Source organism: Cydia pomonella, chromosome 22 (assembly GCF_033807575.1).
Source record: "Cydia pomonella isolate Wapato2018A chromosome 22, ilCydPomo1, whole genome shotgun sequence".
In the NCBI taxonomy this organism is placed as follows: Eukaryota; Metazoa; Arthropoda; class Insecta; order Lepidoptera; family Tortricidae; genus Cydia; species Cydia pomonella.
Window position 1 is genome coordinate 7,226,891 of NC_084724.1, and position 15,526 is coordinate 7,242,416.

A 15,526-nucleotide genomic window follows, 5' to 3' on the forward strand; every position below is an offset into this window, starting at 1 on the left:
GATGGCCTCGGCCTCCTTGAGCTTGCCGATGCTGCGGTAGTACTCGGCCCACTGCGCGCTGTAGTCGGCGCCGGCGGCGGGCGCGGGCGAGGGCGCGGGGCCGGGGTAAGGTGGACGAGCTAGTTACCTTCATCTTGATCTGCTGCTCGATGGCCTCGGCCTCCTTGAGCTTGCCGATGCTGCGGTAGTACTCGGCCCACTGCGCGCTGTAGTCGGCGCCGGCGGCGGGCGCGGGCGAGGGCGCGGGGCCGGGGTAAGGTGGACGAGCTAGTTACCTTCATCTTGATCTGCTGCTCGATGGCCTCGGCCTCCTTGAGCTTGCCGATGCTGCGGTAGTACTCGGCCCACTGCGCGCTGTAGTCGGCGCCGGCGGCGGGCGCGGGCGAGGGCGCGGGGCCGGGGTAAGGTGGACGAGCTAGTTACCTTCATCTTGATCTGCTGCTCGATGGCCTCGGCCTCCTTGAGCTTGCCGATGCTGCGGTAGTACTCGGCCCACTGCGCGCTGTAGTCGGCGCCGGCGGCGGGCGCGGGCGAGGGCGCGGGGCCGGGCGCGGCGGCGGCGGGGCCGGCGGGGCCGGGGGCGCCGTTGCCGGCTCCACCTGAGGGGTTACACATTTGTCAACTACTTTTCCTGGCCCTCGGTCTGCGGTTGTTCTGCCCTACAACGTGGTTGGAACACGCAACATAAATTAGGGTACTCCAATTTTAACAACTCACTATGAAGTTTAATTTCAAAGTATCTTATTTACACTATTCGTTGTGAGCCTGGCTTAGTAGAACAGACGGTTATTTGGTCTGTAGAGCTAACTGAACATCAACAAAGTAGCTTTTAAAAAACTATTACACGTCACTTCGACTTAGATTTATACGATCTCCAGAGACGGCCATTGGACAAACTCCGTAATGATGATTCGCGAAATTGACGAACTCCATTAGTGACAATTCGCGAAATGGACGAACTCCGATTTGATGCAACATATTACGGATAAACTGTACGCAGTAAAGGAATGGACGAAATACGCAGCCAAATCGTATTTCGTCCACTCGTCTCAAGGCAACCAAATTGTTCGCAAGTATTCTGCGTACGAAGGTACCTAATTTGACATAAATGAATTGATACTAAAGAAAGAAAACAAAGAAATTGGTTGGAATTTAGGAAAGTATTAAAAATAATGAAAACAGATCATGTTAAATTACCTTGCTGCTGTTGTTTAGCCTGCTGCTCTATCGCCTCCGCTTCTCTCACGAGCCCCAGCGAGCGGTAGTAGTCGATCCATTGTTGCGAGTAGTCGGGCTGGCCTGTGCTCGGGTTGATGTTCACTTGCTGCTGCTAATGAAATGGAAATATTGGTTAATTTCTTGGCACCTCCACGCTCAAACTAAAGACCTTTGGCAAGATATTCGTATAGAAATGTTAACCCTTTGAACACGCGTCCGTTATTGTGAACCTTATCGTAATCATAAATAATATATCGTATTTATGCAAATGTCGCACCTAAGACAATCCGGAACAGAGCGTCCTGGCGAAGGACTGGCAGAGCCAACCCCAAATGATGGGATAAAGCTAGGCGGAGAGAGTTTGGTAACCATTTAATAATATAAGAAGTAAATACCTGTGGCGGCTGGTTGTTGGGCTGGTGCCAGTGCGGGTTGTAGCCCCAGGCGGCGCCCTGCGGGCCTCCGCCGCCGTAGTAGTCGCCGCCGCCGTTTCCGTTGCCGTTGTTGCTGCCGCCGCCATTGCCGCCGCCCTCTTGGATGAAGTTCACCGGCTGGATAAGGCAATTTATGTCTCGTAATTTAAAATATAAGTATAATGTGCGGAATGCTACAAAAAAAAAAAAAAAAAATTATGTGAAAACATGTTCTACAGGAAATTGATCGAATTTGTCACCCCAATGGACAGGTGTTACTCTAGGCCTAAGTGTGTTGACTTTTGACTGGTGTAAGAGCTATTTGGGCCGCGGTCTGGATGTCAGCGACCGACGAGTGCTTTAATAACATTTGATCAAAACCAATATTCGTCGCCTCGCAGCTTGCTGCTTAAAATTTTGCTCTTCGGCTACCTTTCCGTACGCAAAAATATGGGCTTAGCAGGGGTACAGTAATTCGGGATTTTCGGGAACTCCTAGGCTAAATGTAGAATACAAGACTCACCATGCCGACTTTCTCCATGATGATCCTCTTGCAGTGTTCAACCGCGTCTGGGTGTCCGCGGATGTAGAAGGTGCGGTTGTTACGGTCCGCGCCCTGTGCGCGGCGGTCTAGCTCGCAGTGCGCGCCCGATTGTGCGTTGATCTGTTTTATTACTTCCCCACCTAGGGATAAAGTCAGTTAAGCAAAGAGAACTAGAATAAAAAATACGCAAATTCTACATCGATGCTTATTTTTGCAGGCTCTTTACATACATAGAGTTCAGTTTTGCTAGTGAACTGAGATAACTTTGCCCAAGACGAAAGGTGCTGATAATTTTAGAACAAATTACACCCAAGTTTAACTGTCAGAGAATCTCTTCGTTGTTGAGACAAGTTCAATGTAGGATAAATAGGATTTCCTCACCTCTGCTGATGATGAGTGCGCACTTCAGGTTAGACTTGGAGCAGGTGACCCTTACTCTCTGGCCCTGCCACTGCTTCACTGTGATCTCACTTAGAACATGTCCTAAACAGAAGGATTTCCTAACCTCTGCCGATGATGAGTCCGCACTTCAGGTTGGACACGGTGAAGGTGACGCGTATCTCCTGGTCCTGCCACTGCTGGAAGTCGCCGCGGTCGCCGTTGCGCTGCCCGGAGCCGCCGCGACCGCGCCCGGATCGCACTTCTTGATCCCGCCTCTGTGTAACATGCGTTTTTAATGTGATGTTTTTTATAGATATGACGTAACCCCAGTGTAGTTTTGCAGTCAAGCTTATCGCCAATCGCTTACGTCAAACGATACAAGAATCTATACGACCAGCGGTAACCTTTACTGCGAATCCAGATGCAAGCGCACAGACAGACAATGGCCTAAAAGCGGCGTGAAGACGATAAGTGAATACACGAACAAGGTTATTTAAGGTAATCTATAGGATGGGATGATACCCCGTCCAGATTTTACTTGATGCTCTGCAATACAAGCGAAAAACGCTGTCGTGTGTTTGTGTCTGCAGGTATAGTACGATGCCGATTACCAAGAAAATACTTTAGAAATCTTCGTTACAGGGTACCCTTATTTATTTTTTACCCTTATTACAGAATGTTTTATATCATACGTAAACGACACCGTGCTTTTCATAGATCACCTGTTACACTAACAAATAGTAACACTGTGTAGAATAATTAACTCGTGGTTTTCTCAACTCAACAGATATTACAATTACATATTCCGATATATTCGTGATATAATATTCCCAGAACTAACAACAGGTTAAAACAATCAAAAATAAAATTAGGATCACCGAAAATTATTTATTTACCCCCATAGAAAAACACACACGTTTGCAAAGCATAAAAAATAAAAATAAGGCGACGAAATGAAATAATTACTCATTCGTCTGTTAACCCAGCTAAGAAACGGAAAAATAATCCTTAAATTGAATCAAACCCAAAATTAGATTAAAAAGAAATTTGAACTGTTTATTAGAAGTCTTTTTTTATCCCAAGTTCTGTCTTAGATAGATAGTAACGTAATAGAACCCAGTTTGATGAGAGCTAAGAACCCAAAGGTCAGTGCGATGAAGGAATAACGACAGAATTTTGTAGTTGCTACTTTGAATGTCGATACCTAAGAGGTTTTTAGTCATTTAGGGACGCAGTTTGGCTTTTATTATTTTCACGAAAACCTATTTTGATTCTAATTTGAAAGGCAGACAGATGTTTTGGTAATTCGTCTTAGTTATGTTTTGTCGTGTGTATTTCGTAGTTGGACGTAATGCAGATAGTAATATCTCGACATTTTTGAAAAGAAAATAATCAAACTGAAACTATGCAGCCAGTGAATTAACGGCACAGCTTAACAAAAGCTTACAAAGATTTGTTGAAAGTATACGTAACCAAGATTCACGATCCAGGGACTGTTTTATGAAAGCTTGTAACTTTTAATAAAAACGGAAGATAATATGACATATTATAATAGAAAGAGAATTCTCCTCGAATATTCGTTATTCCAACAATGTTTCACAGACCATAGACTAAAGACAGTGCATGCACAACACAAGTGGTGGACAAAAATATTTCTCACTTGCGATTCGCGTTGGTGCGAGACCTGCACACAGTTATTATTACTTTTATTAATTGTATTTAATCCTTAATAATTCAAAAGAGTACTAAATCAATCAAGATCGAGCTTTAACCTCCATACAACACGTGTAAGAAGCGCTATTTGAACATTTTAGCTTTGTGCTTATGAAAATTGGCATCTTACTGATATTCAAGACTCCGAAACGTAATATTAGACTTGCTAGGTCTCTGTCACAGGCACTAAGCTATACCGGCGTTTATTTAGTAACCTGCAATAATTTACGGGCTGAATATATAGGTCATACCATACTGCGCAACTTTCACTATGGGACCAACCCCGAAATCACGAAAAAAAAAGTACTCTTCCATAGAAAACGTCAAAAGGTCGCACAGCCAAAATGTATGAAAGAATCAATTTTGTCGCAATTTTGGAGTTGGGTCCCATAGTAAAAGTTGCTCAGTATGACCCCCCGTAAATTATTACAGGTGACTAAATAAACACCATGTATTAGCTTTCCCATATAACATTACATTATTGCTTAACATAATAGAATGTACTTACGTTGACGCTGGCGATTAAATCTTCAATCATTTGACGCGCTTGGTCCACTTGGTGAGGTTTGCCTTGTAGGTAACATCTAAAGAGACAAATAAGTAGTTGACAAAATTTTGTTTGTGGCAAAATGTCATGTGCATAAAACACAAAAAAAAAAATTGCCGAATTTGACCAAAACTCATATATGATTTTTTGCTACTCCTACTATAAACTATACTTTATACATTAGTTGGAGTTACCTCTTATCTCCAGGCCCGTCGTCTCTCTCTTGGTGGAATTGAACTCGGCATCCGGTTTCTGCCTGGATTTTCTTAATCATGTCTCCGCCGCGCCCGATCACAACGCCGACGGCTATTTTTGGTACTAATACCTGGACAAATATAAGCTATATTGAAGATGTTTGTGTATAGTGTATTTGTAAGATTTTTAAGCTGACTGTATTTAAGACTGCTCATCAAAAGTATTCTAATCCTTAACTGAAGATATACATATAGTGCAGAGATCCTCCATGACTGCTTTTGATCTCCGACGTTAGATCAGCATGTTCTAAATTTTGCATGTCCCCAATGTTATCTTTATATCGTCCGTTTTTTAGGGTTTCGTAGACACCTAGAAACCATTACAGTTTTGCCATGTCCGTCCGTCCGCGGCTTTGCTCACTGATAGATAGTACTAGAATACTGCAATTTGGCATGAATACATTAATAGTGCATGGCGAAAGAACGGTAAAATAAAAACAAAAATATTTTTTTTTGGGTACCCAAACAAAATGGATTGGGTATTCTTGGATAGGTCTTTCAAAACGAATAATGGTTTCCGAAAACAATTTTTAATTAAAGTGCATATTTTCGGAAATAATAGCTCCGAAAAAAGTGATTTATAGCTCCATTTTGGCCTGTTCTGACAGAATGGTAAAGAACTACGAAACCCTATACTGAGCATGGGCCGACATGCTCTTGGACGATTTGTGTTAGATATACCTGTTGAATGCTAATCCGAAGTTGTTTTCATCATAAGAAGTTAGTATGTCGTGAGCATCAAGATGGTGCATGAACTTCAAAGATTTCAACAGAAAGGTATCTCTCCTTCTGTTTAATCCTTTAAGCGCCACAAACGTCAACTGACGCGCGCGGCTACATCCCAATATCAACCTTCGTACATTCTGACAAGGTTCACGATGACGCGCCGCGCACGATTAAGGCGTAGTGTTCAAGGGGATGTGTACACTCGTCATCTCGCAGCATCGATTGAACACCTGCCCTGTGCTTGTTGTTGTGACTGACCTCAGTTTGGTTGCCGCCCATATGGTTGCCCTGGTCTTGTGGTGAATACACGTCGTCGTACTGTCGGCCGCCGCCGCCACCGCCGCCGCCGCCGCCACCACCATCCTTGTCGGCTAACAGTTCGAATACGAGCTGCTTCGCGTGCTCCACTTTGCCCGGGTCGCCTGAGATACGTAGGGGCTTCTCCTGCGAGAAAAAAATGGCTCCTTAACATTATAAATAAATAATAATAATAATAAATAAATATTATACGACATTATTACACAAATTGACTAAGTCCCACAGTAAGCTCAATAAGGCTTGTGTTGAGGGTACTTAGAAAACGATATATATAATATATAAATACTTAAATACATAGAAAACACCCATGACTCAGGAACAAATATCCATGCTCATCACACGAATAAATGACCTTACCAGGATTTGAACCCGGGACCATCAGCTTCGTAGGCAGGGTCACCTACCCACTAGGCCAAACCGGCCGTCAAATTATGAATTCAAAATGAATGAAAATTTACATCTACATCACTATGTCGGGCAGTGAGAGTGCGGTCGTGTCATGTTTGTATTGGCGAGCCGTCGTATCCCACCTGTATATAACAATAAACTTACATATTCTGTGTTGGGTCCGTCTTGGATGACGACCATCTTGGCGCCAGATTGTTCCTGCAACTGTTTGATGGTCTTGCCGTTCTTGCCGATGATCAGACCCACTTTGGGACCGGGTAGCATCACTTCTTCCTGTTCAACAAAATTGAAGCGACTCTATTAACGTGCTTCTAGGTTATATTACAACAACAGGATTATAATGAAACAGTAGTTACCTGTCGCCTAGAAATCTATGTTGAGTCTATTAGTCTAAATTTCTTAAACTCTAATTGAATCAACTTTTAGACAAAAAGAGAGAAAATTGTTAAAATCAACTTTTAAGCGAACTGTGGTCATGATCCATGAGTATTTAAGAGAAAAAGGTCTTCTCTTCAAATGTAAGAATCTTAATCCTAGTTTCTTGAGTTTTTGTGGCTTATGAGATTATGATCACATTTCGGGACATGGCTATATGGAACAGTTGAAAATCGGCAACTTGCAGGCCAAAATAAAGCGCTTCACACACCCTACTTCGTCGTCCGTTTTGAAAGCATTTTGGGACATGGCTAAATGGAACAGTTCAAAATCGTCAACTAGTCAGCCTAAATAAAGCGCTTCGCACACCTCACTTCGTCGTCTGTTTTACCATTCGAAATAAGTAAGGTGTGTGAAGCACTACGATCGAGTATCACTTACAGTAATGGCGAGGCCACCTCCACCGCCGCCGCCGCCGCCTCCGCCGCCGCCGCCGCCCCTCTGCATGGGCGGGCTGCCCATGTCGCCGCCGCCCATGCCCATGCCCATGCCGGGCCCGTCGTGTTGAGGCGCATTTTCTCGTCCACGATGGTTCACTATTTGGTTCACCAATTCCCTATAAAAGTGGCTAGCATATTATACAATATCTAGGACCAAACCTCGTAAGAGGACGTGGGATAAGTAATTCAGGCCTTTAACCACTGATGTGATATTGAGTCAGCAGAAAAGAACGAACGCAATATGGAACACGCTATTTCATTTTTTTTTGTGATATACCCTAGAGGACAAACAAGGACGAATCGCTTGATGGTAAGAAATTACCGTCCGCCCGTGGACTCCTGCAACACGAGGTTGCAAATGTGTGAAAAGTCAAAATCCCCTGCGACTTTTATTACCGGTTTTTGATATTCCAAAGTACTTGGGGTCGAGGGTGGAACTCTAAACTTATTTTATTCAATCATCAAGCATTCCATTCCTCTTTAAAATGCGCGACCTACATAAAACCTATGTAAGGGTTGTGTTGTGTCCTTCATTCAGTATCTTACGCAGGAGTCTGTATTTGTGTAAATGTCACTAACCTGGCGCGGGCGATGGCCTCCCTTGAGCCAGTGAGAGTGCAGACGCGGTCCGGCTGACCACCAGAGCCGGGAGCCATTTGGATCTTGCAACCGGACTCCGCTTGCAACCTGGTGATCTGCTCACCGCCGCGACCGATAACTGTGAACAAGTTATATTGTTAAGACTGGTTTCTCTTGGGGCGGATAATGACTTTCAATGTCTTTTTGCAAGACTCATGTTTCTTATTTGATTTTTCATTGAGGATTTGTTCAAGCTGACTTTTATTTTGTTGTAGTTTCTTTTGTAGTTTTCTATAAAATTTAGTAGATAGATAAGAGTTCCCTATTCTGTACAATAACAGCGCAAGTTCACCGTTTGTCCTAATAAATTGATTTACGAAAACATATATTATATTTCGTAACCCGACAGAAAGTCTGACGAATAAGTTGATATACCACCGCAGGCCTAGGGGGGGAAGACGCCGCAGAGGGGCATACATTGTATGTGAAATTTGAGCTCCAGCTGCGGCTGCTCCCCCCTGCCTGTACCTGTCTACGCCTATAGGCAGTTAGTTTAAGTTCGTTCTCTCATCTTGGATACCATTCTGTTAGGATTTGGCACCACTTTTCCCGTTTTTCTCAATATATACTTACCCAGTCCATCTCCACTTCTGCGCTTATCTATCCCTTCACCAAAACATCAAATGTACCTAGTCTAGTCTGCCGTGGGCCACTCTCCTCCGTTTCGGGTCCGCCGTTAGTTTAAGTTCGTCTTCTCATCTTGATAGAAGACTTCTCTGGCGCCGTTTGCAACCAACCTCTTAGCGTAGCCTTATATATATATGAATGCTGTTTTATTATCCATAATAAAGCCTTACTTATATTTAACGTATCGGTTGTGTCATTAACGCCCAACATCACAATACAATTATCATTTATTGCACCATGGTAAAAATCTAGAGTTGTTATATGTTATACCAGTCTGTTAAAATTAGGCTCCACTTTTTTCTCTCAACATACAGGGCATATAACCAGTCCATCTCCATTTCTGCGAGGCTTATCCCTTCAGCAAAACATCAAGTGTACCACTTTTCGTAAGTCCGCCAGAAAATGAGCCGCCTGCTAAATGATAGGGGCCATTTGATTTGATTAATATCTAATGACATTCCCAATCTCATTAGTTGTTCATGCCATTAGTCAAGGCAAATTAGTGAATATTTCATGCATTGAGTGACATTTAGCACTAGACTAGTATTATGGAAGGTAGAGGCAAGGAACATAAACTCCATATACCAAAAATTGCCCGACAAAAAACCATAAAGAGGTGGTAAAAAAAATAAACCTACAATACCTAGAATACTTGAGAAAAAAATCTAATCATAGGCAGCGCACTTCACTCCGTCAATAACGCCTACACTGAAAAAAATAAATAGCCGAACTGGTTTTGTAACTTTACTAAATAACTAAACTACGGTTATAAGAAAATAAACTTTGCATAAATTTACAAAACTTATTTTGTAGTGTATACCCAGCCACTGAACACTGATAGCCAAACACGGTTTTGTAACATATAACACATAGTTCGCAAGTCCCAATTTTTGTGTAAACAGTAACCAAAATATTTGTTACAGTTATGCAAACATTTCTTTCAGTGTAGGTTCTTAGGTACTCTAGCGCTACTCTGGAGATATTTGGAACTATTATTTATAGCTGACAGCTGGACACTTTTGCAACAGTTCTGCCTAAGGAGATTTTGTTCCTTGCCTCTACCTTCCATACTAATATGGCACAGCGCCAGGTGTTGTGAAAACGTGTACAGGACATCTGTTTAAAATAAATCAATACGTGCGTTTTTAGGCTGCGTTTTGACCAGAAATTTGCGAGGATCCGTAGCGAGGGATGTGTTTGTTAAGAACCAATAGAATCACTGCACGTTGAGCGAGGAAAACACATGAAGTGACTTTTGGTTCTTATATAACACATCCCTACATACATCCTCGCACATCTTTGCTGCACAAGGGGGTGGGAATGAGTTTTAATATATCTTACGTAAGATCACAAAATTGAAGTTTATTAGATTGTACTTTTTTCTTACGTGGTGGTGGGAGGGCGTTAAAACCTGGCAAAAATCGTAGACCCTTGCCGAAATTGTATTTTATTATTATTTAATGCATGTTAGTTCTAAGACGTAATATGTATTTTAAAAAGACGTGACCCGCAGACTTTCTTGTCGGTCCCATATTGGAATACCCTCCTACAATTTAGGAGGGATTTAAATCTTCTCGGGTCAGAGGTGTCGGGTTAGAGCCGGCGTAGCTTTATTCGGCGTTCATAAGGGCATTGTAATATGCCAACATGGAAAATAAACTAAATAAAATCTTTATCTTAGTCTAAGGATGACAGATGGAATCCTATTATACGGAGCAACTGCTGTTCGTCTGTATGCCAGCAGGCTTGTAGTTCAAGAACCGTAATAAGAAGACAGTTCAAAATGTCAGAGATTTTTGTTTTAGGCCGCGGACTGGTCGCACGCGATTGGCGGGGCGGAACGACCACTCACGCCGCATACGGCACCGAGGGACTAACAAATGTATATTTCACGCTACTGTTCGGAAATGTGGCAATAGATAGTCTACTTCATTGTTATCATCATCTGTCATTGGTGATGATGGTAAAAGGTCATTTTTTGGTGCAACATTTTCGTTCAAAAATAAAATTAGGTTATTTATAGGACCAATTACTTGTTTAAAAAAAAAAGAAACGTTTCTATTCAGGTCACGCTTAAGGCGTTTTTCCTGTTTGTGGTTTTTTGCAAAAACGCTTATAAGGTTAGAGTCGGTTTGAAGCAAACAACACATAAAAACCCTCTTAAACGTGATAAAAAAAAGTAAAAAAAGGCGGGATAGGAAAATACTTACTGAATTGGATAGTGTAAATTGACTAAAAATTACAAGAAACACGTATCTACGCAATAAAAATGAGTTCTTCGAGTTATTCCCACTAGTTACCACCAAGTTGTTACCAGTGGTAACTACTGAAAAAAAAATTCCCACCTTTTACCACTGGTAACTACTGGGAAAAAAATCCCACCTTTTACCAGTGGTAACTATACTGGGAAAAAAATTCCCACTAGTTACCAGTGGTAAAAGGTGGGAATAAAATCCTCAGTAGTTACCACTGGTAACAACTTGGTGGTAACTAGTGGGAATAACCCAGTTCTTCTAGTGACGAAAATATAAATGTTCCTGGTAAAAATACATCGCTTTCTTTCAACAATTGTCCTCACGCCAATATAAATATTAATTTCTACTAAAGTACTTCTAGTTATGCAAATGTTTTCTTATTTCCTCGCAGTAGTCGTGAAAAGCACTATGTAATGCCTCGGCCAGAAACGCTAAAGATGGACTCGTATTATTTGACTCAAACTCACTCGTCCATCTTTAAGCGGTTTTCCGGCCTCTCCTACAATGCACTATAGTTGATTGAATCCTTTCTGGATTACAGCGGCGGCGGCCGCTCCGCCATCGACAGCCGGCCTGTTCATCGCCATATGTGTACTCAGGGCAACCATTTCGTTAGGCACCCGGATATACAGTCAGTTTCAAGAGATAACTGACCCCCTGCATAGAAATTTATTGCAAGGGGGGGTCAACTATCTCTACATCTATGCTCCGTGATTGTTGAGCTATTAAGGGTTCTAGCTAAATTGGACATCCATAGCGTAAGTATTGTTAAACCAATTTAGATAGAACAATAAAAGGCTCGGCAATCACGTGTGACCGTAAATGTTGAGGGTCTGGTCCTGCATTGTCGGGTGGCCGCCTTTATGTCTATGATATGTGTATAATAACTCACTTAGGCCCATCATCTTGTCCGGAACTCGGATGTACTCATTGAGGATTTGATCTTGCATCAGGCCAGGCAGAGCAGGTGCCTGTATGTCTGTAGTAGAGATGGGCCGAATATAAAGTTTGCCGAATGCGAATATTCTACCGAATGCTCGGTTCAGATGTTACCGAACCGAATATTCGGCCGAATTATTCGGTTCATCTATAACATTCTAATGAACCATTCGAAAATGCTTCAATTACCTACATTAGCAGCTAAAAATAATCCGCTTCATAGGCAATTTTCTTAGACACAAAGAAGTCAAAAAAGACAAGGGACTCGCAAATAAATGTTCAACACTCGCCAAATAATCAAAACGTGGATTCAAAATGGGCCCATTTCTCGAACGGTATTAGTCTAATATTGTTAGTGTGTTGCCATGGTAACCCATACGACTTGACAGTTCGTGGACTAATAATATTAGTCTAATACAATTCGAGAACGGGCCCCATGTCTCATCATGTGTTTTAATGATAACGGGAAGACGTAATCTGAAAGACAATTAACTACCTAACAAGTTCTGGCGGAGTTTACTTTAGAGTGTTGAGAGAAAAACATAATAAAAAATATTTGCCGAATATTCGGCACTTTAACCGAATTATTCGGCCGAATATGAACATTGAAAATCTTGCCGAATATTCGGCCCATCTCCAGTCTGTAGTATGTTTATACTTACTCACTCAGGCCAAATTTGTTGTCCAGGACATGGATGCACTTACTGAGAGGTCTGGTGACTAGACCAAACAGAGCAGATTGCTTGTATGTCTGTAATCTGTATAATGTCAGAGATAAGAGCCACATTACAGGCTAGCATACACCATGCCCAAGATAGAGCAGCTTGGACAGCACAGGTGAAGTGTCCACAGTTGTCACGTTCCTCAGCCATGATGATATGACAAAAGTTATCTGTAGTATGATCACTTACTCAAGCCAACCATCTTGTCCGGCACCCGGATGTACTCATTGAGGGTCTGGTCCTGCATCAGGCCAGGTGGGGCCTGGGCTGGTGGTGTGGGGTTCGCTGCTGCGATGCGTGCCGCAGCAGCCGCTGCCGCTGCAGCAGCAGCCGCCGCCGATGATGAACTATTGATTTAAAAAAAATATGTAGACTAATCAGACAATGCATCCATTTTGTGATAATCTCTGTACTCTGCATCTTTAGCCACTCACATGCTTGATATTTTTTCAGTAGCCGGGTCCACACAGAGCGAGCATACGCGCGAGGCAAGTTCCTCACGCACAAACCGACCAGTGTAGACGTGCCTCGGCCGAGGCGGTGCACTCGGGCGAGGAAAACGCACGCGCCGCCTCGGCCGAGGCACGTCTACACTGACCGGTTTGTGCGTGAGGAAATTGCCACGCACGTACTTGCTCGCTCGCTTGCTCTGTGTGGACCCGCCTAGTGACTTATATTATTATAATAAAATAAGCGTGACAGCTGGTAACTACAGTTGCACTAAGCATGTGAGTGGTTAGGCATTTAAATAAAAATAAACAAACAATTTGTACATTTTCAGGTAGTTATTGGTAGTTAACATTTATTGGTTAACCAACCAAATACAAAACTACATTATTTGACCATTTAATGTTTTCATCTACCCCTCAACTGGCTTAAGGAGCCATTTGAGGGTAGATCTTGTTTACTTTTATTTAAATACCTAACAATACAGAGTATAACTGCTGAATAAGGATTAATTGGGATGAATTGTGATTCGAAATGATTAATTATTTACTATATTTGAATAATGATGATGTAATGGATATTTCAATATATTTTAAGTCACTATGTACCTAACCCCAATGGATCCTAGTTATCTAAATAAAGAAATTTTATTATTATTATTATTTATTATTTCAATGTATGTACTTCCTTTGTTTTATATTTTATTTTATTTGTATGACATTTAGAATTTATTCTAGAAACATTCTAGACTAGTATTTTTTATACAATTGTTTTTTTTTTGTTTGACAATATTTTGTGAAATTCTTAGTATTCAATTTGACCAATGAATTATATTCATTAGTATTATATATGGAATAATATTTACATCATTAAATTGCTCTGATAATTAGCTTAAGATAATAATATGTAACACTGTCTTACTATTCGTAGTGCTTGTTGCTAGGCCTACATGAATAAAGTATATTTGAACTGAACTAAGTTATTTAGAGTCAGACCAAGATCAGTAGGCAGCAGTTTTGATAGCCCAGACAGTGCAGGTGTTATTTTTAATGTCAAACTTCTATGAAATTATGATGTTTATTTCACACTTGCACAGGCTAGGCTATCAAAAACGTGGCCAACTTAGCTTGTTCTAGCTCTACAACAGTAGCATGATTGGGACTGTTAAAATTTGAGTTTTCAAGTCTCTTAACCTCTAGCCCAGGGTTGACATAACTATAGGGACGTCATCTGAACACATATTTTTTTACATTTTTGTAGCTTGTAGATATGAGCCATATCTTAATATAGAACGTTCTACTTTCAAACGGGGACAATTTTCTAATTGCACAAGAGTTCAAAGGTAGCTGTCCTAGTTCAATTAGGCAAAGGATAACTGTATGTTAGTGAAGTTCAATGTTATCTGATGTTTATGTTGTTATCTATCCATGTCCTCCTAAGATCCCGGATACAATTTTTGTACATATTCCACAATCTATTTTGAACTTTTATGATCTGACTAAGAATTCAAAAACAAAACTACTGTTTCTGGGTCTCAGCCTCCGTTTTAGAGAAATTTAGGCAGGTGATTTTATTTGCTTTACATTCAAACAAATTTTTTATTTCAAAAAGTGAAGAAAATCTGCTTTTTGTTGTAAGTTCGATTCTTACCTCATTGCTGCGTGTTGTTGTTGATATGCCGGGTCAATTGAAGCTAATTTCTTTGCGCTCGGCTCTGGTCCGTCTTCCAAAGGTCTCTTGCTACCACCACCCTCGATTTTAGCAGCAACCTAAAGTCAACCCAATTTACGTGAATTTTTATTCCATTTAAATTTGACGTTTCAATCGACTTGAACAATATTGACACTAATTCGTGTTAATTAGACGTTTGAATACATCTTATTGTTTTAAAGGAAGTAAAAACACCACGAGAAAGTTCATAATTTAAGTAGGTTATAGTGAATTTAACGTTTTTCAGCGGCTACGAAAGTCATTCGCCAATGAAAAGAGGGTGGATCATGTCAGGGAGATACGTTATAAGTTGAGAATAAAGGAGGTAAACAGACATTTTTGCATAAACTATACGGACGTTACCAATACGCCAATTTATAGGAACAAAATGCAGTTTGTCTTACCAATTTAGCACGTTGTAGAGCAGCCGCAAATCCCGCCGGTTGGCTATTGTTTTGAAGCGTAGCCATAGAAGAATAATCACTCATGTTTGATTTAAGTACACATTCAGTCGTTATACGGCAGCCATTAAAAAGGATCAAATAACCCAAAATAAATTTATTCGGTTGTCGCAACTCGCGTCGCGAGAAAAGACGCGGCGTACCACAGACACGAAAACTCTAGGCAAAAGTATTTTATAGTACCGCATACAATTCAAAATATTTTTAAATACGACATTTAAGACATGTCACGTTTTATGATTTTTGTTACTAATGTTTTTCAATCATCCTAAAATAATACTTAATATCCTATATGACCATGATTTGTGAAAGATATTGAGATTCTAAAT

General features: G+C 41.3%; 1 protein-coding gene across 4 annotated transcripts; it reads right to left on the reverse strand.

The window, feature by feature from the left end:
* Positions 1–252: 252 nt before the first annotated feature.
* LOC133530143 (far upstream element-binding protein 3) lies at positions 253–15,342 on the reverse strand. 4 transcript variants are annotated; one of them, XM_061867996.1, is made up of 16 exons: positions 15,141–15,342; positions 14,677–14,795; positions 12,769–12,926; positions 11,811–11,897; positions 7,977–8,115; positions 7,339–7,513; positions 6,667–6,795; positions 6,055–6,240; positions 5,011–5,141; positions 4,778–4,853; positions 4,217–4,240; positions 2,681–2,831; positions 2,155–2,315; positions 1,614–1,769; positions 1,198–1,330; positions 253–599 (listed from the first exon to the last, which is right to left on the reverse strand). In XM_061867996.1, exons 1-16 carry the CDS (start codon positions 15,222–15,224, stop codon positions 268–270), a joined length of 2,241 nt encoding a protein of 746 aa, XP_061723980.1. In that variant the 5' UTR covers positions 15,225–15,342; the 3' UTR covers positions 253–267. The 4 variants fall into 4 exon arrangements, with proteins under 4 accessions (XP_061723980.1, XP_061723982.1, XP_061723981.1 ...); XM_061867998.1 differs by lacking the exon at positions 11,811–11,897; XM_061867997.1 differs by lacking the exon at positions 4,217–4,240.
* Between the last annotated feature and the right edge of the window lie 184 nt (positions 15,343–15,526).